This window comes from Fistularia commersonii, chromosome 12 (genome assembly GCF_037954325.1).
Source record: "Fistularia commersonii isolate RoL2024-O1a breed Wild chromosome 12, RoL_Fcom_v1.0, whole genome shotgun sequence".
Lineage (NCBI taxonomy): Eukaryota > Metazoa > Chordata > Actinopteri > Syngnathiformes > Fistulariidae > Fistularia > Fistularia commersonii.
The window spans coordinates 6,181,692-6,205,008 of NC_141295.1; the positions used below are offsets into that span (position 1 = coordinate 6,181,692).

General features: G+C 48.5%; 3 protein-coding genes and 1 non-coding gene across 4 annotated transcripts; 1 reads left to right on the forward strand and 3 right to left on the reverse strand.

The window, feature by feature from the left end:
- Positions 1 to 856: 856 nt before the first annotated feature.
- Positions 857 to 3,403, reverse strand: LOC147228577 (histone H2A-like). Its single transcript, XM_086156660.1, has 2 exons — positions 3,324 to 3,403; positions 857 to 2,447 (listed from the first exon to the last, which is right to left on the reverse strand). The coding sequence occupies exon 2, from the start codon at positions 2,432 to 2,434 to the stop codon at positions 2,051 to 2,053; it is 384 nt and encodes a 127-aa protein (XP_086012786.1). The 5' UTR covers positions 2,435 to 2,447; positions 3,324 to 3,403; the 3' UTR covers positions 857 to 2,050.
- LOC147228578 (histone H3) lies at positions 3,264 to 3,674 on the reverse strand. Its single transcript, XM_086156659.1, has one exon. It carries the CDS (start codon positions 3,672 to 3,674, stop codon positions 3,264 to 3,266), a length of 411 nt encoding a protein of 136 aa, XP_086012785.1.
- Positions 3,675 to 4,384: 710 nt separating this feature from the next.
- Positions 4,385 to 4,457, reverse strand: trnav-cac (transfer RNA valine (anticodon CAC)). The gene has a single exon. It is a non-coding gene; the product is annotated as a tRNA-Val (tRNA).
- A 906-nt stretch (positions 4,458 to 5,363) lies between these two features.
- On the forward strand, positions 5,364 to 23,310 carry c3b.1 (complement component c3b, tandem duplicate 1). Its single transcript, XM_086156658.1, has 43 exons — positions 5,364 to 5,460; positions 5,573 to 5,611; positions 5,739 to 5,783; positions 7,152 to 7,341; positions 7,605 to 7,770; positions 7,950 to 8,020; positions 8,121 to 8,212; positions 8,321 to 8,403; positions 8,491 to 8,581; positions 8,704 to 8,806; positions 9,178 to 9,292; positions 9,549 to 9,664; positions 10,142 to 10,285; positions 10,694 to 10,909; positions 10,978 to 11,178; positions 11,367 to 11,522; positions 11,642 to 11,771; positions 12,888 to 12,956; positions 13,601 to 13,891; positions 14,487 to 14,736; positions 15,159 to 15,244; positions 15,365 to 15,504; positions 17,253 to 17,462; positions 17,547 to 17,607; positions 17,913 to 17,996; positions 18,172 to 18,375; positions 18,555 to 18,630; positions 19,174 to 19,336; positions 19,414 to 19,521; positions 19,605 to 19,761; positions 20,021 to 20,184; positions 20,552 to 20,707; positions 20,813 to 20,872; positions 20,977 to 21,067; positions 21,161 to 21,212; positions 21,357 to 21,444; positions 21,563 to 21,652; positions 21,845 to 21,950; positions 22,072 to 22,161; positions 22,256 to 22,339; positions 22,411 to 22,491; positions 22,566 to 22,713; positions 22,804 to 23,310. The coding sequence occupies exons 1-43, from the start codon at positions 5,381 to 5,383 to the stop codon at positions 22,946 to 22,948; spliced, it is 5,292 nt and encodes a 1,763-aa protein (XP_086012784.1). The 5' UTR covers positions 5,364 to 5,380; the 3' UTR covers positions 22,949 to 23,310.
- Positions 23,311 to 23,317: the final 7 nt, after the last annotated feature.

The window sequence follows — 23,317 nt, forward strand, 5'->3', positions numbered from 1 at the left end:
TTTATTTTACAAGTTGGGATACGATGTTATGCAGAGGTGTACAGGCAACAATTTTATAGACAATAATTTATATTTATAGTAGCGGCTAAGACTGGATAAAACAGGAAACTATTGAGAAACATTGGTCAAAAGCACATGTCAGCCCCAGCCTGCAGTGTAATTATACAAGATCATTTTACATTATGAATATGAAGCGCTGATAACAAAATACTGCAAATAATGCGACGCCTCAGCTGCAGCACCAATAGCTGACAGTGGTTGCCCTATAATGGGGAAACCTAAAGATGGTGCAGCAGTGAATATGCACACGTCATCCATATCGAGCCCAGTGCACAACCTCATCAGTTAAAAGTGCAGGTGAAAAGCCTGAGACCCTGTGACAAAGCATCTATTTATCAACTGATATTATGCCACAATTTTTGATAAAAATGATTCTGCACTGACACAATGATTGGACTGAGCTCCTCCAGTACCAAGAGCAAACATGCTAAATGAAAAATTGCCATCTGAACCGTGCAAGATAATAAGTAAGGTCTGGAAAAGTGTACTTGCCTGTTGTGAAGTAGCGCCTGGACTGATCAATGAAACAAGATCCACCTGCTCAGGTGATCAGCAGGAGGCCAAAACCCTCCGGCCGCCGGCTAATTGGAGGGTTTTGGTCACATGATCAGACATCTGATTACTCAGACCAGGAAGTTAAAAAGTACTTGAAGCCAAGCTATTTTTACAGTTACATTTAATTTATCAGATATTTATAAGTAACACATCACCCTATTTACACATTTATTTCTTGTGCCCATTATACTCACACTAATAATATACTAACTATTACACTTATAATTATTTTTAAGTATCTGGATGCTGACCTGAATGATATACCAACGGTATCTACTGTTAAGATTAGATTAATTTATTGACCTTCATAGGGGAAATGTTTTGTCTCATTGTCACAGCAGGGCAATCAGAATGTCAAATGGGATGAGAAAATGTCAGATATGAACACATGATTACGTTTGGACAAGAATTCAGCGTGAGCTGGATGACGGAGGACCAGCATAAGGAACATCTGTTCAGTTCTACAGCGATTAAATGGTTCTAGAGTTGCAGTGTCTCTGAAAAGAGACATTATTTGGTCCATTTATGATCAGTTAAGTCAAATACTAGGTATTTTAGTTCACTGTGCAGACGGTCTGCAACAGGGTAGTAGCCAAATGATTGGGCCGGATAAGATTTATAACGTTTTAAAAAGTACCGAACCACCAGTCCATCATGTATCATGTATTTATCATGTATTGAATTTTTACAGGTTTTGGAATCTACTTTCATTTTGTATGTAAAATGAAAAACATTGAATTTCTAAATGCACTCTTGATATTAAAGACTATAATGATCAAATTACTGGACGCAGACGTTGAATTATCATGAGAAAAGTTTGGTGGGCTTGATAAAAAAAGGACAACAGATCAGAAGTGGCCTGTTGACTATAAATTCCCAACTCTGCTGTTGACCAACCCTAGTGGATTTGCTCTTAATAGGAATTATTATAGGGTTATAATAAGTACGGAAGTCCAGATCTGTGCAGGGCATAAACGGAAACATTCATTTGATCCATTCATGATCTGATAAGTCAAATACCTGGTAATTAGTGTACGTTACTGTATAGACTATCTGCAACAGGAAATTAGCCACAATCTAAAACAAATCATACTGTAGATCAGGGGTGGGCAGGTATTTTGGCTGGCGAGTCACATTTCTGATTTAGTTTTTGAGCAAAAGGCCAACTAAGTATCATGTCTGTTGAGCAAATTGCTTTAAAACTGCAAATGTAAATATATAAGTGTTATAATGCATGAAAACTGCATTAACATATTTACATTTTTGGACAAACAATGACATTGTTTGTCATCGAACAATTAAATCAAAATTTTACCATTGACTGAGTTATTAAATATTCAAAACCTATAGTTTGATAAGGAAGAAACGGCTCTCGAATTGCAGTGCGTGGCTCTGAAAAGAGCCGTTGTGTTGTCGGTTGTTCCGGGGGCTCCGTCTACTTCTTGGCGGGCTTCTCGGTCTTCTTGGGCAGCAGCACCGCCTGGATGTTGGGCAGCACGCCGCCCTGGGCGATGGTGACTCCGCCCAGCAGCTTGTTGAGCTCCTCGTCGTTGCGGACGGCCAGCTGCAGGTGACGCGGGATGATGCGGGTCTTCTTGTTGTCGCGGGCGGCGTTCCCGGCCAGCTCCAGGATCTCGGCGGTCAGGTACTCCAGCACGGCCGCCAGGTACACCGGGGCGCCGGCTCCCACTCGCTCGGCGTAGTTGCCCTTCCTCAGCAGCCTGTGGACGCGGCCCACGGGGAACTGGAGCCCGGCGCGGGACGAGCGGGTCTTGGCCTTGGCGCGGGCTTTGCCTCCGGTTTTGCCTCTTCCGCTCATCTTGAGTTTTTTCCTGTTTGACGATCACAACAGAATGACACGGTGAGAGGAGACATGTGACTTTATAGCTCCGCAGCTGCGCTGTCATTGGTCTGTTGGAACGGGGATTGAGTCCTCCAATCAGAGACGAGATCCAGGCGAGTTCAACTGAAACGTTACTGTACGGTTTTCTATTCGTGTTCAAATGAATAACGGTTTCGGCTCGGTTGGTTTCCAGCACTGTTCCTGTTGGAAAGAGAATTTTGTTGCTTTTCAATGTGAAAAATATAACAGTTCTCTTCCGTACTGTCTTTAATTTAACCTTATTTTCACCTGCTTTCAGTTTATCTACCGTTTTTTAATTTGATCTCATTGTGATCTCATTTTATTGTTGTGCTGTGCTCTGCTTTGCTTGTAAACTTGTCGACCCTGAAAATGAGGGAGACCTCAGTGGTCAAGTATAAATAAGGGTTTGATTTTAAATAAAAATCGGATTAGTAGTTTCTACAAACCACATAAACTCAGTTGTGACCTTGATCTTTACTTCACTTTCATTCTACCAGAAGTTGTGACTTACTGTAGTTATGCTAATTCACACAAGGAGTAGTAGCATTGAATAAGAAGTGTAAATATTCAACAACTGGTGCTATATAATGACAAAACAATTATGTTTCCACAAGTCACGTAAGACTATATTATGTCCTACAACTATCCTAACCCTTATCCTACCGGTATAGTTGTTTTGTTCATCATTTTAAAATACAGTGTGTTAGCAGAGGATGCAGCTCTTCGAGGGAGTGCGTGGCTCTGAAAAGAGCCGTTGTGCGTGTGAGGAGCGGCGGCAGGAGGTCTAAGCTCTCTCCCCGCGGATCCTCCTCGCCAGCTGGATGTCTTTGGGCATGATGGTCACCCTCTTGGCGTGGATGGCGCACAGATTGGTGTCCTCGAACAGGCCCACCAGGTAGGCCTCGCTGGCCTCCTGCAGAGCCATGACGGCGGAGCTCTGGAAGCGCAGGTCGGTCTTGAAGTCCTGGGCGATCTCCCTCACCAGGCGCTGGAAGGGCAGCTTGCGGATCAGCAGCTCGGTGGACTTCTGGTAGCGGCGGATCTCTCGCAGGGCCACGGTGCCGGGCCTGTAGCGGTGGGGCTTCTTCACGCCGCCGGTGGCTGGGGCGCTCTTGCGGGCGGCCTTGGTGGCCAGCTGCTTCCTGGGGGCTTTGCCTCCGGTGGACTTCCTGGCGGTCTGCTTGGTTCTGGCCATCTTGCTGGAAGACGAGTAGAGGACGCGCTGCTGCTCTTATACTGGGCGGATGGCGTCGCGATGACGTGTAAAGGGGCGTGGCTTTCACTCTGGAGGACGATTTCATGTTAATTTAATTTATGAACCACGGAAAAGGAAAGGATCAACGTAAAAAATGCCTCAAAAACCGCGTATATTTTCTTTTTAAAATTGGAGTGGATATTGATGCTTTTTTTAATATACACTATTTGGTATTTAGTTTATTCTTCTTCTCCTTAGGCTTTTTCCTTCAGGGATCGCCACAGCGACTCAACGTTCTCCATTTAACCCTAATTTAGTTTATTTCACTTTGTGATATTATATTTATGAAATTATCATTTATTTCTTGATATTAATATTAGTGACATTGATATTTATTGACGCGCTGCTCTTTTTATACTGCTGACGTGACGTCATGGTGACGTTTAAAGGGGCGTGGCTTTGAGCCTACGATCTGCAATCCTGAGGACCGGTTTATAAATAAACTACAACTTCATTTCCGCCAGGAAATAAACGTCCTTTCATTTCTGGATATGCTTTGAGGCCAGACGGCTGTTCAAACGGAGCCCGGACCCCACGCAGCGGCGCCTCTTCCACGGGAAACATCACTGTTTCCACAGTTTGGAGCTTCTTTGGAGAGAGACTTCTCAGACGGGCAGTAAACACAACACACCGGGAGAGAAAATAATGTGTGTTTCCGCCCGGTTTCGAACCGGGGACCTTTCGCGTGTGAGGCGAACGTGATAACCACTACACTACGGAAACCTGCAGGGGGCACTTCTGGAAGAGTTTAAATAGTGCAACTGACAATATCTGCTCCAAGTTCTGTCCCACATTGATGAAAGCAGCCTGGTCTTCTCCAGATCTGCAGTATGATGTGCGCTCCTGGAATGCTGTGCTGAGCTCTTTGCAGAGATTCATTTCAAATATATCTATAGATACATAACGATGGCTGAATGCAAAAAACATTTTTTTTCATTTGATTATAGTCTGGTCTTTGTTAAAGATATTCAACAATATTCTATTGTTCACAGACTATATTTCTATGTAATAATCTAAAAATACATAGCATTTATTTTTACCACTGGCAATGCAGAGAAGTGTTTTTTTCTGTTTCATTGTGCACATAAGATAAGAACAACTTTATTTATCCCCAAGGAAATTGTTGTGCCAGGGTTTCAAGCAAAAACATAACAATAATAGATCATAGTGGAAGAAGGGAGAATAAGAAATACAATAAAATATAAATTGTCAATGGACATAGGAGTTTTATCATGTGTCATGTAGGTCAAAAGAAAGAGTGGGATTATCTAGCAGACAGACTGAAAATGTGGAGCCGTCCCATTTCTCTCCATTCAATGCTAAAATCAAAAAAAATCAAAAAATCAAAAAAATTGCAGAGAGGTTTTGCATTCCAGCCATCGATAAAAAATCAGGATTAACCAACTTCATTCATTTCAGCTGAAAGTTCACGGTGTTTGTTTTGGTGCCTCATCACTTTAAAAGGTTCAGACGCAACTGGCTCACCCCTCCTCTGTGTGTGTGTGTGTGTGTGTGTGTGTGTGTGTGTGTGTGTGTGTGTGTGTGTGTGTGTGTGTGTGTGTGTGTGTGTGTGTGTGTGTGTGAGATAAAAGCAGCCTCTGGCCCCTCTGGAGGCCACAGTCCACTGAAGCTCCTGCTCCGTCTCCATGGCTGGGCTGAAGCTGCAGACCCTGGTGTTCCTCCTGATCTTCTGCCGAACCGGCGCACGGACTAAGATCCGCATCCAGTGAGTTTCTTCACTGTTTGTGTTTTCCTTTTTTATTCAATTCTATTTATTTCATTCAACACTGATAATCTTCTCTGGCGGTCTCCCGCCTCCTCTTCGTTCGGCTCCCCAGATCCCTTCCAGAGAGACACTTGGAGCTCCTCCGCCACCAGTAAGTCCAACTCGCCGTCTCTTTTTCATTCCACCAAACTCCCAGGCAGAGCGTGGAGGTTTCGCAGCCTCACACACCTCACACACCTCAGTGGACGCTAACCAAAGCTATCTGTGTGTTCCCGCAGCCCGCCGTTGGAACCCCTACTCCCCGACATGAGCTCCGCTCCCAGGTTGGTGGTCGCCCGACAGAAGCCTCCCCTCACAGCGGGAGTCCAAACATCTCCACGGAGCTCTGCAGGGTCTTGGTTGAAGAGTGTGTGAACTGCGGCGTGTGTGTGTGTGTGTGTGTGTGTGGAGGAGCGCGTGATCTCCACCAACGTTTGGGTTCAAAGGTCAGTCTGGAAAGATCTTTGTTGATGTGGATTATCATTCATTCATTATCTACACTGCTTATCCTGGAGTCAGGGACAGTCAAGTGAGGACTTGTATGCTTGGTTGACTGATGGAAAGATCATTTTAATTTATACTTCATTGATCAATTTGTTGTCTGCATTCAACCCACCTTGGATGAATCATGAGCAGTTCGAGGTTCAGTGTCTTAGTCAACAACACTTCGACACACCGGGAGGAGCCAGGAATCAGACTGGGAATGCTCAGTTCCAAAGGCAATTGCTCTACTTTCTGCGCCACGCCATCACGAAAATGAGTTGTCCCAGGGTGGGAAGATGGAAAAAGAATTTTGAAGTGCTGATGAATGAGGAAGACGAGGGACGATGAAGAATAGACGAGGTGACAATTGTGGACCTCAAAGTAGCAGAGATTAGTCAAGGTGAAGTGATGCCAGAGTGTGCCAGTGCCCATTGAATTAAGAATGATGGAGATGTGCAAAACTGCTGCAACTCTCGAGGACTAAAGCTGATGAGTCATACAATCAGGTTATGGGAAAGAGTAGAGGAAACTAGACTGAGAGCAGAAGTTAGCATTTGTGAGCAGCAGTATGGCTTCATGCCTAAAAAGAGTGCGACAGATGCAGTATTTGCTTTGAGAATAGAGAAGTACAGAGAAGGCCCGAGGGAGCTGCATTGTGAGAGAGGAGCTCTGGTATTGTATGAGGAAGTCTGGAGTGGCAGAGAAGTAAGTTAGACTGGTGCAGGACATGTATGCTTGCTGTGGGACAGTGGTGTGGTGTGCTGTAGGGGTAACAGAGAAGTTCAAGGTGGAGTTGGGGCAACATCAGGGATCAGTTCTGAGCCCCTTCTTGTTTACAGTGGTGATGGACAGGCCGACAGATGAGGTTAGACAGGAATCCCCATGGACCATGATGTTTGCAGATGACACTGTGATCTGTAGTACGAGCAGGGAGCAAAATTGGAGGAGGAACGTCTAGAGCGATGAAGTATGCTCTGGAAAGGAGAAGAATGAAGGTTAGTCTTCTGTCCCCTGTGAGAATCCAAGCAAGGATTGTTGTTGTTGTAGTTAAACTCATGGAGGAGCGCGGTGGCGGACTGTTCCTCACCCATCCTTCAGGAATCCCAGCTGTTTTCGATCTGTGCGTCTGCAATACGGGAGGAGGTGAAACTCCCACCTGACCCCTGCAGGTTCACCCTGGTGGCTCCAGACCTGCTGAGGACTGACAGCCCGGAGAACATCTACCTGCATGCGGACGGCATCTTGCAGCTCATTGACGTCTCCATCTCCATCATGGACGTCACCAAAAGCAGGATGCTGCTGGAGGACTCAATCCAACTCGGCCAGCATAACAACTTCCAATTCCTGAAGCCCATCCAGGTGACGCCTCGGCCCTTGGGAGTGTGTGAACATCTGCTTGATTATAGGGCCAAACGGAAGCCAGCTGAGAAGAAGGAGTTTCATTTGTCCTCTGGGTCTTCAGACAAAGTGTCCACTTGCGACAGACGCGACTGTAAACCCTTCACGATCCGAAGTGACGGGACAGAAATGGACATGAACGTGGATTCATGTCTGACCTCCAGCTGCTGCCTTGGTTCTTCCTGGTTCTGAACGCTCCTGTGTTTCTGTCCGGTTCTCCACAGCTTCCCTCAGAATATCTGGATCGTGATGAGAAAAAGACCAAGCATGTCTACCTGAAGGTGGACTTTGGAGGAGAGCACACCCTGGAGAGGAAGCTGTTGGTGACTTTCCACTCGGGCTACATCTTCATCCAGACGGACAAACCCATCTACAACCCTGGAGACAAAGGTGGGAACCACCTAGACCACCACCCGGGGCCAAAACAACGCTCCCCTCCGTCTTTCTGGTCACACAGGAAGTGATGTCATCGCTCAGAGGGTCAGAACAGTGGTGGTGGTGGTGGTGTGAGTATTTTTGATGCTCTTCTCATCTCGTGCCTTCCTGGTTTCTTTGCTCCTCCTCCTCAGTCAATTTCAGGGCCTTTGTGTCGTCTCCGACCTTCAATGCCATGGACAGCACCATCGCCATGGACATCCAGGTCAAGACCTGGAGCTTCTATGTGTAGACACTGTTTGTAGAAACTGCTCAAGTCTGACTCTGATCTGTGGCTCCTCTGCTGGTGACGGTGCTGTGAACAGAACCCAGAAGGAGTGGTGGTCAAGCAGATCGAAAGGATCAGAGCTGCTGCCGGCGTCTTCAGAGACACCTATCCTCTTATGGAAATTGCCAGGTGAGATCTTCTGTGGACACCTGAACCCCCCGGACACAGCGGGGAATCGGGAGTTTGACGTGAACGTCCGAACGGGGTTTGAAGATGTTGTGTGTTTGCGCCCGACAGTGAAGGAACCTGGACTGTGGTTGCCAGGTTCGACCACTGGAAGCAGAACACGTTCACCTCCAAGTTCCAGGTGAAGAAATACGGTGGGTCTCCTTGAAAGGTGCTGGGGACATCATCAGAATCACCACTCATCTTCAGAGTTTTTACTTTTGGGGCACGTTCCATTTCAGTGCTTCCTGCTTTCAACGTTACCCTGACTCCCAGGAAGTCCTTCTTGGACGTTAACGATGAAGGCGAGCTGGTGGTGGAGATCTCGGCCAGGTTAGATCCGTCAAACGCAGAGAAGAGTTCTGGATATATTTGAAGGGCCCGACGTTGAGGAGCAACGAGGCTCAGACACTTTTGACTGGAGGGGAAAGACGAGGTTGGAACGAATGTTTCAGGTACCTGTACGGGGAGCCGGTCCAGGGGACGGCCTACGTGATGTTTGGGCTGAAGATCAACAAGGAGATGAGGAGGCTGCCTTTGGTGAAGCAGGTGTCAGAGGTGAGGTGCCTTTCCATCCCAGAATGTTCTCAGTGATGGACCAACGCTGTCAGAAGGCCACAAGGAGACCCTTTGAATCTACATGAGAAAGCAACTGGGGTTCTAGGGTGTAGGAACCTGCCACCACCCAGGAAGTACTACATGTAATACTACGAATACTGCAAACAGCCCAGACAACTGCATCCCTCTACTACAACAGATCATGAAGAGTACTATGCTTAGAAGCTCTTTTGTCGTAGCCGTTTTCAGAAGGTCAGGGGAGGAGCGTTGGTCCGTTTTACTGACATCCCAGGACAATTCAACTTCAAGTCTTCTGTTTGTTCCCCGCACCTTTGTGGTGTGTTCCTGCTCTCCTTCTGGCTCTCCTGCAGCTGGATGGTGGAGTCGTCAAGCTGACCATGGACGAGATCAAGAGAACGTATCCCAACATCAGGTTTCTGGTGGGCAGCTCTATCTACGTCAAAGCGTCTGTCCTCACCAAGACAGGTGAGCCTCTTCCCGACAGGAAACAGGAAACCAGACCTTCTGTCTGCAGGGACCATCTGAAACGTTCAATAAGTCTCGTAACACAGAATGAAAACCAGAAACCACGTCTGCTCGTCCTGTGCCGATGTGCGACGAGCAACCTTCAGCAAACGCTGACTTGAGATATGACAAGAAACAAAGCGGTTGTTATGACCAGTTCAAAGTGCACGTCAGAAGGTTGCATCCATTCATCGAAGGTGTCTCTTCCCCCGTGAAGGAAGTGATCTGGTGGAAGCTGAAAGAACAGGCATACATATCGTGGAGTCTCCGTACGTCCTGTCCTTCAAAGACACACCAGAGTACTTCAAGCCTGGACTTCCTTTTGACTTCACCGTAAGCATCACATTTTTTAACCAATGTTCTGTTTCAGTTGACTAAATGTGGAGTCCCTCAGGGGTCGATACTGGGAACTATTAGGTTTTATTAGAATTTAGTTCCTACTGTGACCAATCATAGCAGGTGCATCTTGAGGTGGTGGAACTCCTTCTGCTGCAGCTTCATTTACAGAACTGCAGCTTTGTGGGTCAAAACAAGAGCCTCAATCAGGAAAGAAGTGGACTGACTCCCAGTGCTGTTTGAACTAAGATAACCAGAAAGACGCACCAGAGGACTGAAAAAGATGAAACCCACAGGTTTCTTCTGCTCTTCTACCAACATGGTTCTCAATCAGACACTGGCTTTGTACTCCACCACTGCTGAACAACCTATGATCTATGTTCTTTTTCTCATGTTGTTTTGACACCCAGCTCATCCTCCACTTCCTGTTAGTTGATAAAATAACCCAGAGAATTTCTCCCTGAATCTGACCAGATCCAGGTGAGTCACCATGATGGTTCCCCTGCCAAGAATGTCCAGGTGAAGGTGAGCCATCTTCAGGACCCGCTGTTGGTCTCAGATGGATCTACAAGAGGCGCCGTCAACATGCCGTCCGTTGGCTACATGCATATCCTTACTGTTAGTATGAACTAATTACCCTGTCCCTCACTGACACCCATACACCTGAACAAAAAAACACTGATATCCTAGCGTACTTGAACATCTCAGAACCATTAGCTACAGAGGACAGTGCAAAGGTTAAAACCTATTAGTGAAGTGGAACTTCTCATGGTTGTCCAGAGTCTTCATCGTATGCATACACAAGGAATGAGCTTCCACTCTGAGAAAACAAGTAGTAGTGCAACTCCATCATGAAACATGTCTTTTTGCTTCTTTTTGCTGACCAGACTGTGACTTAATCTACACAATACTACAGTATCACTGCATCACCCCTTACTTGTATGACTCCTCCCTCCATGTTGTCCTGGTACCATCCTGTAGCTACTTGACTGATGTAACCCTGATGTATCTGGTTTGGTTCTCCAGGCGGAGACGGTCCAGCCCGGCCTCAAACCAGAGCAGCAGGCTAAAAAGACCCATCGCATTTCAGCCTACATCCCACGAAACAGAAGATTCCCCAACTTCCTTTACATCTCTACAGGAGCCACCAGTGTGTCCGTCGGGGATAGGCTCTCCCTGAAAATGACCATGTCAACAGCACAGGACTCTTACAGAGCGGCCATAAGACACATCACCTACCTGGTAAGACAGACACGCCACGTCAGCAACAGGAGAAAGGATGAAGGTACGACTTCCCTTTGCTCTCTCAGATCGTCAACAAAGGGAAAATCATCCAGGCCGAGCGCATCGTTGCCAGCGGACAGCTGGTCACCAGCGTTGGGCTGACGGTCACCCCGGAGATGATGCCGTCTTTCCGTGTGGTGGCGTTTTACAGCATCCCCTGGAACAGCGGTCAAGAGGTGGTGGCCGACTCCATCTGGGTGGACGTGGCCGATTCCTGTGTCAGAGATGTGAGTAGTCGACAGGAAGTGCAGAAAGAGTTCAACCACAGCTGCTCCGAAGGTGTCGGTAAACTCAAGACCGCAAATACTGAGCGCCACTTTGTTAAAGACAAGGCCTTTTCCTGAAGCCTCAGGCTCTGAGGTGACACAGACTAGAGTCACTGAGTTGAAGCTGATTTATTCACACTCTCTTCCAGCTCAAACTCGGGCCAGCTGACGGCATTCCTCGAGATTACACACCTGGGAAGAGCTTAATTTTCAAGATCAGAGGTGACCCAGGGGCAAAGGTCAGCCTGGTTGCCGTGGACAACGCTGTATATCTGCTCAACAAGAACCGACTCACGCAGGGACAGGTATGTCTTTGAGAGACAGTGCTCATTGTAGTTGGGTCATTGGGGAATATCAGCTACTGCAGGGTACTTCACACTACCAAACTCCTCATTCTCAAAGACAACACCGACTTTGTGTTCAGATCTGGAACGTGGTGGAGCAGGCAGACATTGGCTGCACCCGTGGGGGAGGCCGAAGTGGTATGAATGTGTTCGAGCATGCAGGACTGCTGTATGCCTCCAACTCAGGGAGCCAGAGCCGGATCAGGGGAGGTACCTGAGACCCAGAGCTGTTCTAATCCTTCTAGAATCATGCGTTAGGGTGAAACCGTTTGGATCAGATAAGTCCCATCTTCTTCTTCTTCTTTGGGCTTTTCCTGTCAGGTGTCGCCACAGCGAGTCAACTTTCTCCATCTAACCCTATTCTCTGGATCCTCCTCTCTCACACCAACTACCTTCATATCTTCTCTCACTACGTCCATAAATCTTCTCTTTGGTCTTCCTCCAGACCTCCTGCCTGGCAGCTCCAATTCCAGCATCCGTCTACCAATATATTCACTATCTCTTCTCTGTACATGACCCAACCATCTCAGTCTGGCTTCTCTGACCTTCTCTCCAAAACATCTAACATGTGCCGTCCCTCTGATAGACTCATTCCTGATCCTCTTCATCCTGGTCACTCCCAAAGAGAACCTCAACATCTTCATCTCTGCAACCTCTAGTTCTGCCTGCTGTCTTTTGGTCATTGGAACAGTTTCTAGTCCATACATGGATCAGATAAGTCCCATGTGGTTTATAAATGGGAGGAAAAACTCAGAGTCCAGTTGTTCTCCATATGTCTGTCAACAAGATTATTAAGGGTTATGATCTGCTGATCGGTGCTGGAATCATCCAACAACCAACTCCAACCAGCAAAGACACAATTCTCAGCCCTCATCAGGTAGAAGGAAGGCAAGATGATGACATTTGAAGAACCTCCCATCTTGGATTCATATCTTCAATTTGTGAAGATCTTCAAAGATCAGCAAACAGTGACAAGAAGAAATTAAGTTAAGAAAGAAGGTTTGATTACATTGACTCTCTGGAGGAGAAGCAGGGAGGGATTGACTCAAGACTTGTACTCCTGCCCCGTGTGTTTGCTGAACATTACGAAATACTGGATCTGTGATTTTCCAACAGGCGGTGTGTAGAAACGTCCACTGAGAAATGTAATCCGAGCTCAAACAAATCTCAGACTCATCTTGAACCTGTCACTGCACCTGACTATCTCCTTCACATGCTGATGACTAACTCCGTCAAACGAATCAAAAGCTCTGAAGATGCTGGACTAGCTGGACCTTGTTAGAGGTCAGGGAATCTCTACTGATGCATGTCTCTTCTCCCCTCCAGAACTGGATTGTCCAGGCAGAGCCAGGAGGAGGCGCTCTGCTGAGTTATTAGAGAGGAAAGCTCAGCTGGGTGAGTGTTCTACCACTGGAGGACTCCTCCGACCTGACAGGGGTGTTAGATCTTTGTCTTTTAGTGGTATCCAACCTTCCCATCCATATTCTGATCAGGGGTGGGTTTGATACCAGGACAGCAGCAAATCTCTGCCAAGGCAGGAGTCTACTGATGGACCCGGGCACTTTATTTTCTTCAAAAGTGGACAAGAGCCACTACCTTTATATATACTGCATCTTCTGCTGTGAGGGAATGTTTGCCAGACCTCTGATAACATGTGGTAGTAGCACATCGCCTTGTTTACAATTGTGTGTCCCTCAGGGCAAAGTCGAGCATTTCATCACAGAGCGGACGATCAACTCGTCTTGGTCTTTGGCAGAGCCGGACTTGTTACCAGCAGTATCTGGCTGGGGAAATCAGATTTTTCAGCATGACCCCTTCAGGCGTTGCCACAGCGAATCAACCTCCTCCATCCAAACCTATTATCTGTATCTTCTTCTCTCACCCAACTAACTTCACTACATCCAAAAATCCTCTCTTTGGTCTACATCTGACAGCTCCAACCCCACCCTCCTTGTTCTTGGAGGCAGGCTAACACATCGACGTCGGTATCATCACCTGACCGATGCAGACATCTCCTCTTCCTCCTCTGCTCCCTGCAGAGAACCACTACAAAGAGAAGCTGTTGCAGCGTTGCTGCAGAGACGGCCTGAAGAACATCCCCATGTCCTACTCCTGCACCCGCCGCTCCCTCTACATCACTGAAGGCTGGGAGTGCATCCAGGCTTTTCGCTACTGCTGCGCCACCTACAGGGGCCAGGAGATTGACCAGAGCAGGCCCACCACAGCTCCCCTCCCCACACCTGAACCCACCACCACCCGCCTTCTGAGAGACCCCATGGGTGGGAGAATACATTTACATCCCCACATCGAGCCCCTTTTGAGACAAGACGGTAAATAATGCATGCATCTTCACCGGTGTTGTTTACAGTCATCACTTTCTGGCAAAGAGGAGTGAAGCCTCTGAAATGTCAGGGTTGAGATCCCGAGTCGAGGGCGCTGCTGTAAAAGCTTTCGCAGGGAACTGAAGTTACAACCGAAAGGGCACAGATTGCTTGGAGTGGAGATAAGCAAACGTTCCCAGCAGAATTCTAAGCCTCCTCCTAGCCTGTCGAAGTGTCGTTGAGCAGTTTAAAAGTAACCTGTGTCGTATGTAGCTCAGTGGTGGAGTGCATGGACACTAGTCACGAGAGTACAAGTTCTGGGTTCAATCCCAGGCATCTCCACTGTCAGTCACTTTGGATAAAAGCATCTGCAAAGTGACTCTAACGCAATGTAACCCCTCAAGACACCTACTGCGGCTGTCAACCATGTCAGGAACTCCACCTTTAAGGTTTCCATTTTGTCAAATGGACACGTCTCAGACTGAAATCGGCTTTTTGTGGGTCATTTCTGAATGTATCTCTGGGATAGAGAGAGTCAGTTGGGACACTTCAAGTGTAACATGAGCGGACTGTGATTAACCTTGCTAATGATTTCTGGACACAGATAGGAGGATGGAAATGCCTGGTCTACCTGGTCTACCTGGTCTACCTGGTCTACCTGGACCACCCATGGTCAGGAAGGAAATGGAAGAATCAATGGGCTCATCATCAAGACAAGGAACGACTGTGGAAAACACTGACTACGAAGACTACGAGGAGTACGAGGACGAATCCGAATTATACCTACGTTTCAAGTTCTACGAGTCGTGGCTGTGGACAGATGTTGATCTGCCCAACAACAGAGAGGGAGACGGGTGAGTCACACACACACACACACACACACACACACACACACAGACACACACTTTGAATCTCTTCCACAACACTCTGACTCCCAAGTTGCGTCAGGCTGGATTTTCCCAGATAAAAAGTGCTCGGAGTCATCTAAACAAACAGGACAGTGTTACCAGGGTGTGTGTGCCACGTTGTTGTTTGCACTGAGCGTCAGTAAGTTCAAGCAGAAACATTCTTGTTGTTGTTTTTCATCGAGTGAATTATTGACTGGTGCTGGTGGAGATAAAACCTCCTGCTACGCACAAAGAACAAATAGAGATAAATCAAAACATACATGTAAAGATGGAAGGACCGGGCTTCGGAAGGCACGGCCACCTGGTAGCTTTCCAGAAGAGAAGGAGCTTGACGTTCCTGGTTTTGATCCCAAACCGTGATCCGTCAGGTTGGCGTCTACAGTGATGACCCATGCTCTGCCAGACAGCATCACCCAGTGGGGAGTGATGGCTATCAGTTCGTCACCTGGCACAGGTAGGAGGAGATCATGTCCTGGTTCTTGCCTGGTCTGGTAAGACCGGACTCTCCATCATCCCGTGGTGTAACCTCGGCAGTTCCTCAGTCCCTTGCCGGTTTCCATGTCGACGCCTCCAGGTTTCTGTGTGGCCCAGCCTTTCAATATCAGAGCGTGGAAGCGTTTCTTCGTGGACCTGAGGCTGCCCTACTCGGTGGCCAGGAACGAGCAGCTCGAGATCAAAGCTGTGGTCCATAACTACGGCGACGAGGACATGCACGTGAGGCTACCGCTCTCTGAACTTTGGCTCTCGGCTTTTAGACTGTCAGGAATGGCGGGTTGTTGAGGAAGCAGGGAGACCAAGGCACAGAGGGGAAGACGCTGCTAATTTGATCTGTCCAGGGTTCAGAAAGGGCTCTTCACTTTCTTCTTTTCCCTTTAGCTGCTTCCGTCAGGGGTCTCCACAGCAAAACAACCTCCTCCATCTAACCCTGTTTTCTACATTCTCCTTTCTCATGTCAACTAACTTCATGTCCTCCGTCACTACATCCATAAATCTTCTCTTTGGTCTTCCTCAAGACCTCCTGCCTGACATTTCTAACCTCAGCATCGTCCAACCTGTATTCATTATCCCTCCTCCGTACAGGTCCAGACCATCTCAGTCTGGCCGGTGACCTAATCTCTGAAACATCTAACGTGTCGTCCTCTGATTGACTCGCTCCTGATCATATCCATCCTGGTCACTCCCAAAGAGAACCCCAACACCTTAATCTCTGCGACCTCCAGCTCTGCTTCCTGTCTTCTCTTCAACACCACTGTCTCCAAACCATACAGCATCACTGGTCACCAGCGTCTTGTACACCTTTCCTTTGACTCTGGCTGATACTCTTTTATAACCCCAGACACTTTTCTCCAGTCATTCCAACCTGCTTGAACATTGTTCTTCAACTCTTTTCCACACTCCGTTGCTCTGGACTGTTGACCCCATGTCCTTGAAATCCTTCACCTTCTTGATCTCCACTCCCTGTAGCCTCACTGTTCCACCCGGGTTCCTCTCATTCACAAACATATATTCTGTCTTGCTGCGACTAACCTCAATTCCTCTCCTGTCCAGAGCATACCTCCACCTCTCTAGATTTTCCCCCACGTTTTTCCTGCACTACAGATCACAATGTCATCTGCCAACGCCATGGTTCATGTAGATCCCTGTCTAGCCTCATGTGCCAGCCTGTCCATCACCACTGCACTCAAGAAGGGGCTCAGAACTGATCCCTGATGGAGTCCCACCTCCACCTTGAACTTCTCTGTCAAACTTACAGCCTCACTTCTTGCATACATGTCCTGCACCAGTCTATATCTTTCTGCCTCTCCAGACTTCCTCATACAGTACGATAGTTCACCTCCTGTCACCCTGTCATATGCTTTTTCTAGTTCCACAAAAGCACAATGCAGCAGCCACTCTCTCATTACTTCTCTACCTGCATTCTTAAAGCAAATATTGTAGTTCTTGTTCCAGGCATGAAACCATACCGCTGCTAGAATGGGCTCTTCACTAGGAGGTGACAGTTAAAAGAGCTACAAATGACAAAAGTCAAAAGAGCGCATAACCTCAGAAGTCACCAGACAGCTATCTGGAGATCAGCAAATTTAAGCATGACACACCCAACAGGTGTGAGACCATCTTCAAGAGATGCAGCAACAGATGTTGTCGTTGGAGGGAGACAAGCAAAGGGGAAACAAGTGTGGTGACCAAGGCAGCAGGAACAGGCTGAACATCAAGAAAAAGCCCCAAGACAGAGTCTCAGCAATCACTCAACACCCGAAGAGTCCCCAAAGAAATGTGTTTGAGACTGATCTCCAGCAGGAACAGCAGGATTGCTGCTGGAGGTCTCTGTCACCTAGAACTGCTTAGATGTTCTGATGAAAATAACCAAATCAGAGCAGAGGGATGGAGGGGTCAGTCGGATGGATGGATGGACTGATCTAAATCCATATCTAATAGTCTTCTCCTGCCGGGTTGGGACTCAGGTGAGGGTGATCCTGTCCAAGACCGATGGGATGTGCAGCGTGGCCTTCAAAGACAAACACATCACGGAACTGGTGCTGCCGGCGGGCTCTTCCAAGGCGGTGCCGTATACCATCGTTCCCCTGGAGGTGGGGAAGCTTCCCCTGGAGGTGGCGGTGGTTGGCAGGGACTTGATGGGCGGGGACCGCATCCAGAAGATGCTCCGGGTGGTGGTGAGTGACTTTTGGTGATGAGGGAAGAGCTGGTCGGTCAGGAGCATCGGGACACCCAGGTGACGGAGTCATTTCTCACTGCAGATGGAAGGAGTGCAGAAGACCGAGGTCAGGAGTGTGGTTCTGAACCCGGCCGCTGAGGGAGGTGAGGAGGCCCTCAGCATCTGTTCATCTCAGCTGACATGCCTTAAACTTCTCCTTCACATCATCAGACATTCTTTGGGTTTCTGAGATTCAGGAAGTACGGTTGCATAACGACTCTGAGTGCTTGACGTTCTTTATGTACCCGGGAGTTTTATGCTTGACATTGCAGAAGGTTTTCAGGACCAAAACCACTGTCTCCCTGGGTTCTTTCCCCAGTCCCAGTTCAAGCATGACAGGGATGTTTAGGAGCCACAAGCGCAGAATACCAAGAAAATCACTGAACCTTTCTACTTCCGTCCTCTGCAGGAACTCAGACAGTTCGCCTGGAAAAGGTCAAGTTGGAGTCGGTGGTTCCCAACTCAGTGCCGGAGACCTACATCAATATCAGAGGTCAGTCTCTGACAACAAGGAGGAAATACCTGGGAACACAAATGACTCTTTGTTTGGGCAACAGAAAATCAGACACAAGTCGAATCTCCCTCCTCTTTGTTCATTTGGGACATGGGGCTGGTTCAAACAACCTCAGAGGTAGCCTTGATCCTGGTTTCTCTTCCTCCTTCCTCAGGGAATCTGTTGGCCGACAGCATTGACAACTCTATCAGTGAAGATTCTTTGGCGGCTCTGATCCGGATGCCTGGTGGCTGCGTGGAGCAAAACCTGGCCACCATCACACTGCCTCTCATCGCAGCACTCTACTTGGACCGAACCAACAACTGGGAGAGTATGGGGGGCAAACGTAGGGAAGAGGCTCTGAAATACATCACAAGAGGTGAGGCTCTTGCCCTTCCCTTCTGTCCATTGTAGTGAAGGGGACTAACATGCAGGAGCAAGTGGTGCAAGATGACGCAGCTCCTGCTCGCTGTACCGTCAGATGAGACCCAGACATCGAACAGTAAACCTTCTTCCCAGCGACTGAATGAAGAAAAGTAAAGAGTTGTGTATTTTCAGGCTATGGGAAACAGCTGGTGTACAGAGGGAGTGATGGTTCTTACCCCCCCTACAGAGGAAAAGGTGCAAGTACATGGTAAGGTCAGGCTCCATACCAACCAAAACAGGTTTAACTCGTTAATGGTAACCTAAAACTCAAAGCAAACATACACAGGCTCCAAAAAGAGGTCCGTGGTTTAAGAGCAACAACAGGGTAGAGGGTAAGTGTTGTCCAGTGGTGAAGGTGGCAAATACACTTGATCTTGGGAAAAAATCCAAGTCATCCAATGCCATCCAATGCCTGAGTCATTCCCCAACATGAATGGAAGCTGGTCCACCAAAGAAACTCTTGTCCCCTGGTCTCCCTCTGCCTTGTCAGCAACTCCTTGCACTATGCTCTGCGGGGCAATTCAGTACCTGGACACTTTGTTTCAAGAAGCTGACTTGGTTGTTTACTGAGAAGAAGCATCTGTTTGCATCCATCACCAGGACACTGTGCATTCTGCTTCTACTACTCCCCCAAATCCCTGCGAAGTTTACTTGTATCTTCCTTGATAACTTTTCCCTCCCCTTGTTTCAAATGAAGTGACAGTTAAGAATAAGGATTACTGAGACTAACCGCTGTCTGCTCGAAACTCAGGATCACGGCCTACGTGGTGAAGGTGTTCTCCATGGCCAGCTCTCTCATCAGCGTCGCCAATAAACATATTTGTGAGCCTCTGAACTACCTAGTGAAGAACAAGATGAGACAACCAAGGGGCAACTTTGTGGAGAACAACCCTGTTTACAGCACTACCTTAACTGTGAGACACTCAGACACACACCTTTAGACAACATGGCGGCCCTCTGATGATGGAGTCGCTTCATGTATGCCTTATAGGGTGGTCTCCGCGGCGACGACCATCAGGTAACCCTGACAGCCTTCGCTGTGATTGCGCTTGCAGAAGCGCAGCAAGCCGGTATCCAGTGCCCTGGTGGTGATCTGCAGGTGACAAGCCGAACGAGCATTTGTAGCTTTTTACGTGATGAAGTTTGATTTGATCTACAATGACAATGTGTCATCTGTTGAAGGCCATCTTACACCATGCAGATAAGTATCTCATCAGAACGATCAAGTACCCACAAAGGAGACCCTACACCGTGGCCATCGCCACCTACGCTCTGGCTCTGCGGGGAAAAGCAACGCCAATCAACCTGAACCTCCTTCTACTCAGAGCTGCAGATCCAAGTATTTGGTTTACAGTGATCGATATGGAATTTATACACACTCACACACACACACACACACACAACTAAGTCAGAAGAAGAGACAGCTTTTATCATTAAAGGTTTCCTTCAATCCACTCCAGAACTACACATGTTGTAGAACACACCACCCAGACCTTATAAACCACATATCCGATTGGGCACAGGTACCAGGCCAGGTCTTGGATCCTGGGATTCATGTGGACCTGTAAAGACCTCTAATCTGGACATGTACTTTCCAGGTCACAGCTACTGGCCGGACACACAAAATCATTTGTTCACCCTGGAGGCCACAGGCTACGCCCTGCTGGCCCTGGTGAAGATGGGAAGAATGGAAGAAGCAGTAGCTCCCTTCAAGTGGCTGAGCAGCCAGCGGAGGAGAGGAGGAGGCTATGGATCTACTCAGGTACCTGGAAGCCTCCATCTGTCACTGAGTCCAAACAGAGTTACCCCCTAAGACTACTCTCCCAAAGTCCCATCACTTCTTCATCCCCTCTATTGTCTGCATCAACATGTCCATTGAAGTCTGAGCAAATTACCACTCTCTCTCCTCTTGGGATATTCCGCATCACTTCATCTAACTCACTCCGGAAGTTCTCTTCTAACTCTCATCCCAGCCGTGCAGCAAGGCCACTAACACTATTGAGCATCACACATTCAACTTCCAGTTTGAGTTTGAGTCAGTTGAGGGATCCAGTTTGGATCCTGACCCATGGAATGACCCGATACATGAAGCGAACATCATGATCTCAGCTTGTTGTTCTGTTCCCCAGTCCACCATGGTGGTCCTACAGGCACTGTCAGAGTACATGGTCAAGGTACCTGACCCCAAGGACTTCATTCTGAACGTGGACATCAAGATGTCAGGACGCAAGGAGGTCCATCACCATTTCAACCGAGAGAGTGCCTACCTTGCTCGCACATCTAGAGTAAGGCTGCTCAACATCTACGAATGATTTGTGATTCACGCATCACAAATATGAGTCTCTGGTTTTGACTCTGTGTGATCATGATGTTCTCCATGTGATGCGCAGCTTCCTACTCATCTGGACCTGGAAGTGGTCGCCAAGGGCACCGGTCAGGGGGTGCTGGAGGTGAGAAGATGGAGTGTCTAGATCGGTGTTCGTGTCCATCTCGTCATACCGTCACTGACCTGGCGTCTTTCTCTTCTGTCCTGTCACATGACCTGTGGTCCAAGGCCGTGACCTACTACAACCAGATGTACGAGGTGGATGAGAAGAAGCCCTGCGAGCACTTTGAGCTCAGCGTCTCCATCCAGGAGTCCAGCGGTAACTCCCAGCAGTCCTTCCACCCAGAACCAGATGCAGATGTGGGAGCCGTGGAGGCAGGTCTGATCTTCTTCTTCTTCTGTCTCCCAACAGAAAAGCCTCCCGCCAACGTAGAAAAGTCCTTCCAGATCACCATCAACGTCCGGTGAGCCGCCGCTCCGTCCACAGCTGTTGGACCGACAGTCGTATCCGGCTGGGTTTATTTTGGAGGCCTCTTGTCAATTGCAGCTTTTGATTTGAAAAGGCGGTCAGGAAGGTCAGTCTGATCTCCTCTGGTGTTTTTCTCCAGGGCTTTGGGACCCTCAGATGTCAGGATGGTCATCCTGGACGTCAGTCTGCCCACCGGCTTCACCCCCGACAACTCTGACCTGGAGAGGGTACCTCCAGTCCTTCAGAAAATCTCTGCTGCAATTCTTCTTTGGACACTTTTGCCTTTCTCATGCCAGATATCTTGATTGTCATGAGGGTCTGAATGTTCTCTCAATGTCTCCTCAGCTCTCCAACTCTGTGGACCGCTACATCAGCCACTTCCAGATTGTGGATAACCTGAGTGACAGGGGTTCTCTGATCATCCACCTCTTCAAGGTACCAGTCCAGAAGAGCCTGAGGTCCAGACTCTCTTCAGATGGGATGTAAACTGGGAAACCAACTTAGATGAACAAGATCTACAGATGAGAAGGAGCTCCTTCTGGGAGGAAGGACTTTTAAGAAGGGGCATCTTAAACACCTGCAAGACTTTGATTGAACTGCTGCTAAATCACTATCCCTTCTGATCAGGTTTCTCACAAGGAGGTAGAGGTGGTGACCTTCAGGCTTCAGCAGGCCTTCAAGGTGGGGCTCCTCCAGCCGTCCTCCGTCACCGTGTACGAGTATTACAACCCAGGTAGGACGGCGAAACCAGAAGGCTAAGCTTCTCCTCCTGGATGTAAAGCAGCTCCTTCTGGCGTCCAATGGAGCCGCCATGTTCTGGTCCTGGTTGGACTGAACTTCCATCCGTGTTTCAGACCACCGCTGCAGTAGAACCTACAGGCCCAGCGAGGACAGGGAGGCTCTGGACACCATCTGCAGGGAGAACGTCTGCCGCTGCACTCAAGGTGACACATCTGCTGCCGCCGCTTCCCACCGCAGCTTCCGCCGCCATCTTTGGTGTCTGTGGACTCCATGTTTGTTTGTCCTCCTCAACCACAGGCGACTGCGCCGTCTCCAAGACCGACCAGGAGATCTTCTCCAACAAAGAGAGAGAGACCTTCGCCTGCAAGTCCTTACATCACGGTACCTCCTGCTTCTCACTCTGCTAGAAGACTTTTCTTCACTTGCTGGGTTTGACTCAAACTGTGCTTCAGTTTTCCAGGTGAAGGTGCTGAGTGTAGACCAGAGCTACTACGACAAGTACCAGATGGAGATCACACAAGTTATCAAGCTAGGTGAGCAAACGGGACTCGCACAACTCGGACTCGTCTTCTCTCCCAAACGCGCTGACTCATCTGTGTCTGCTCAGGTGTGGAGGACGGAGTGGTAGCAGGTCAGAGGAGGTTCTTCATGTCTCACGGGGTCTGCAGGGAGGGCCTCCGCCTGACGCCCGGCTCGCAGTACCTCCTCATCGGCCCCAAGGAGGACCGCTGGGAGGCGGACAAGGACACCAACCAGTAAGGAGCCGCCGTTGCGAAGGTTCTCCAGCCTGGAGGAGGTCTTGTGGAGCCTCGAAGGACCAGGTCTAACTCTCTCTCTGCCATCAGGTTCATCTACATGCTTGGGAAGGACACGTGGGTGGAGCGCTGGCCGTCCCCTGCAGAATGTTCCGGCGGTTCCGGCCTACGGGACAAATGCCAGCGCCTCACCGAGGCGGCACGTGAGCTGTCCACCAAAGGCTGCAGGCTGTAGAAGACGCCATCTTCAGCCCGTCCACCGAGCTCCGTGTGAAGATGACCTGCACCGGACCACGGACAGGAGGGACCATACCGGTCAGATCACTCCCACGGTCCTGAGACCGCTGGGCCGCTCTGACACCATCCCATCCACTTCTCTTCAGAAAGCTACACTCATCCGTGCTCTTGTTCTTCCAACCATCCCACACACCAAAGAGTAGCTCCATAGGACCACACCAATACCACTGCTTCATGTTCTGCAGTTGGTCACTGTATTCCAGTTATTAATATTTTCTGCCGTCCGAAAGAAATCGACTGTTTGATTGATGCACCGTCTGACAGAGGACATGTTGTAATAAAATATAGCATAATACCCATTATACTG

Bases quoted from the DNA above. Each gene is read 5' to 3' on its own strand.
- LOC147228577 (XM_086156660.1), bottom strand. From the start codon at position 2,434: ATGAGCGGAAGAGGCAAAACCGGAGGCAAAGCCCGCGCCAAGGCCAAG.
- LOC147228578 (XM_086156659.1), bottom strand. From the start codon at position 3,674: ATGGCCAGAACCAAGCAGACCGCCAGGAAGTCCACCGGAGGCAAAGCC.
- c3b.1 (XM_086156658.1), top strand. From the start codon at position 5,381: ATGGCTGGGCTGAAGCTGCAGACCCTGGTGTTCCTCCTGATCTTCTGC. The intron at 17,608-17,912 runs GTGAGGAGGCCC...CGTCCTCTGCAG, and splicing joins GAACCCGGCCGCTGAGGGAG to GAACTCAGACAGTTCGCCTG. The intron at 21,653-21,844 runs GTACCAGTCCAG...CCTTCTGATCAG, and splicing joins TGATCATCCACCTCTTCAAG to GTTTCTCACAAGGAGGTAGA.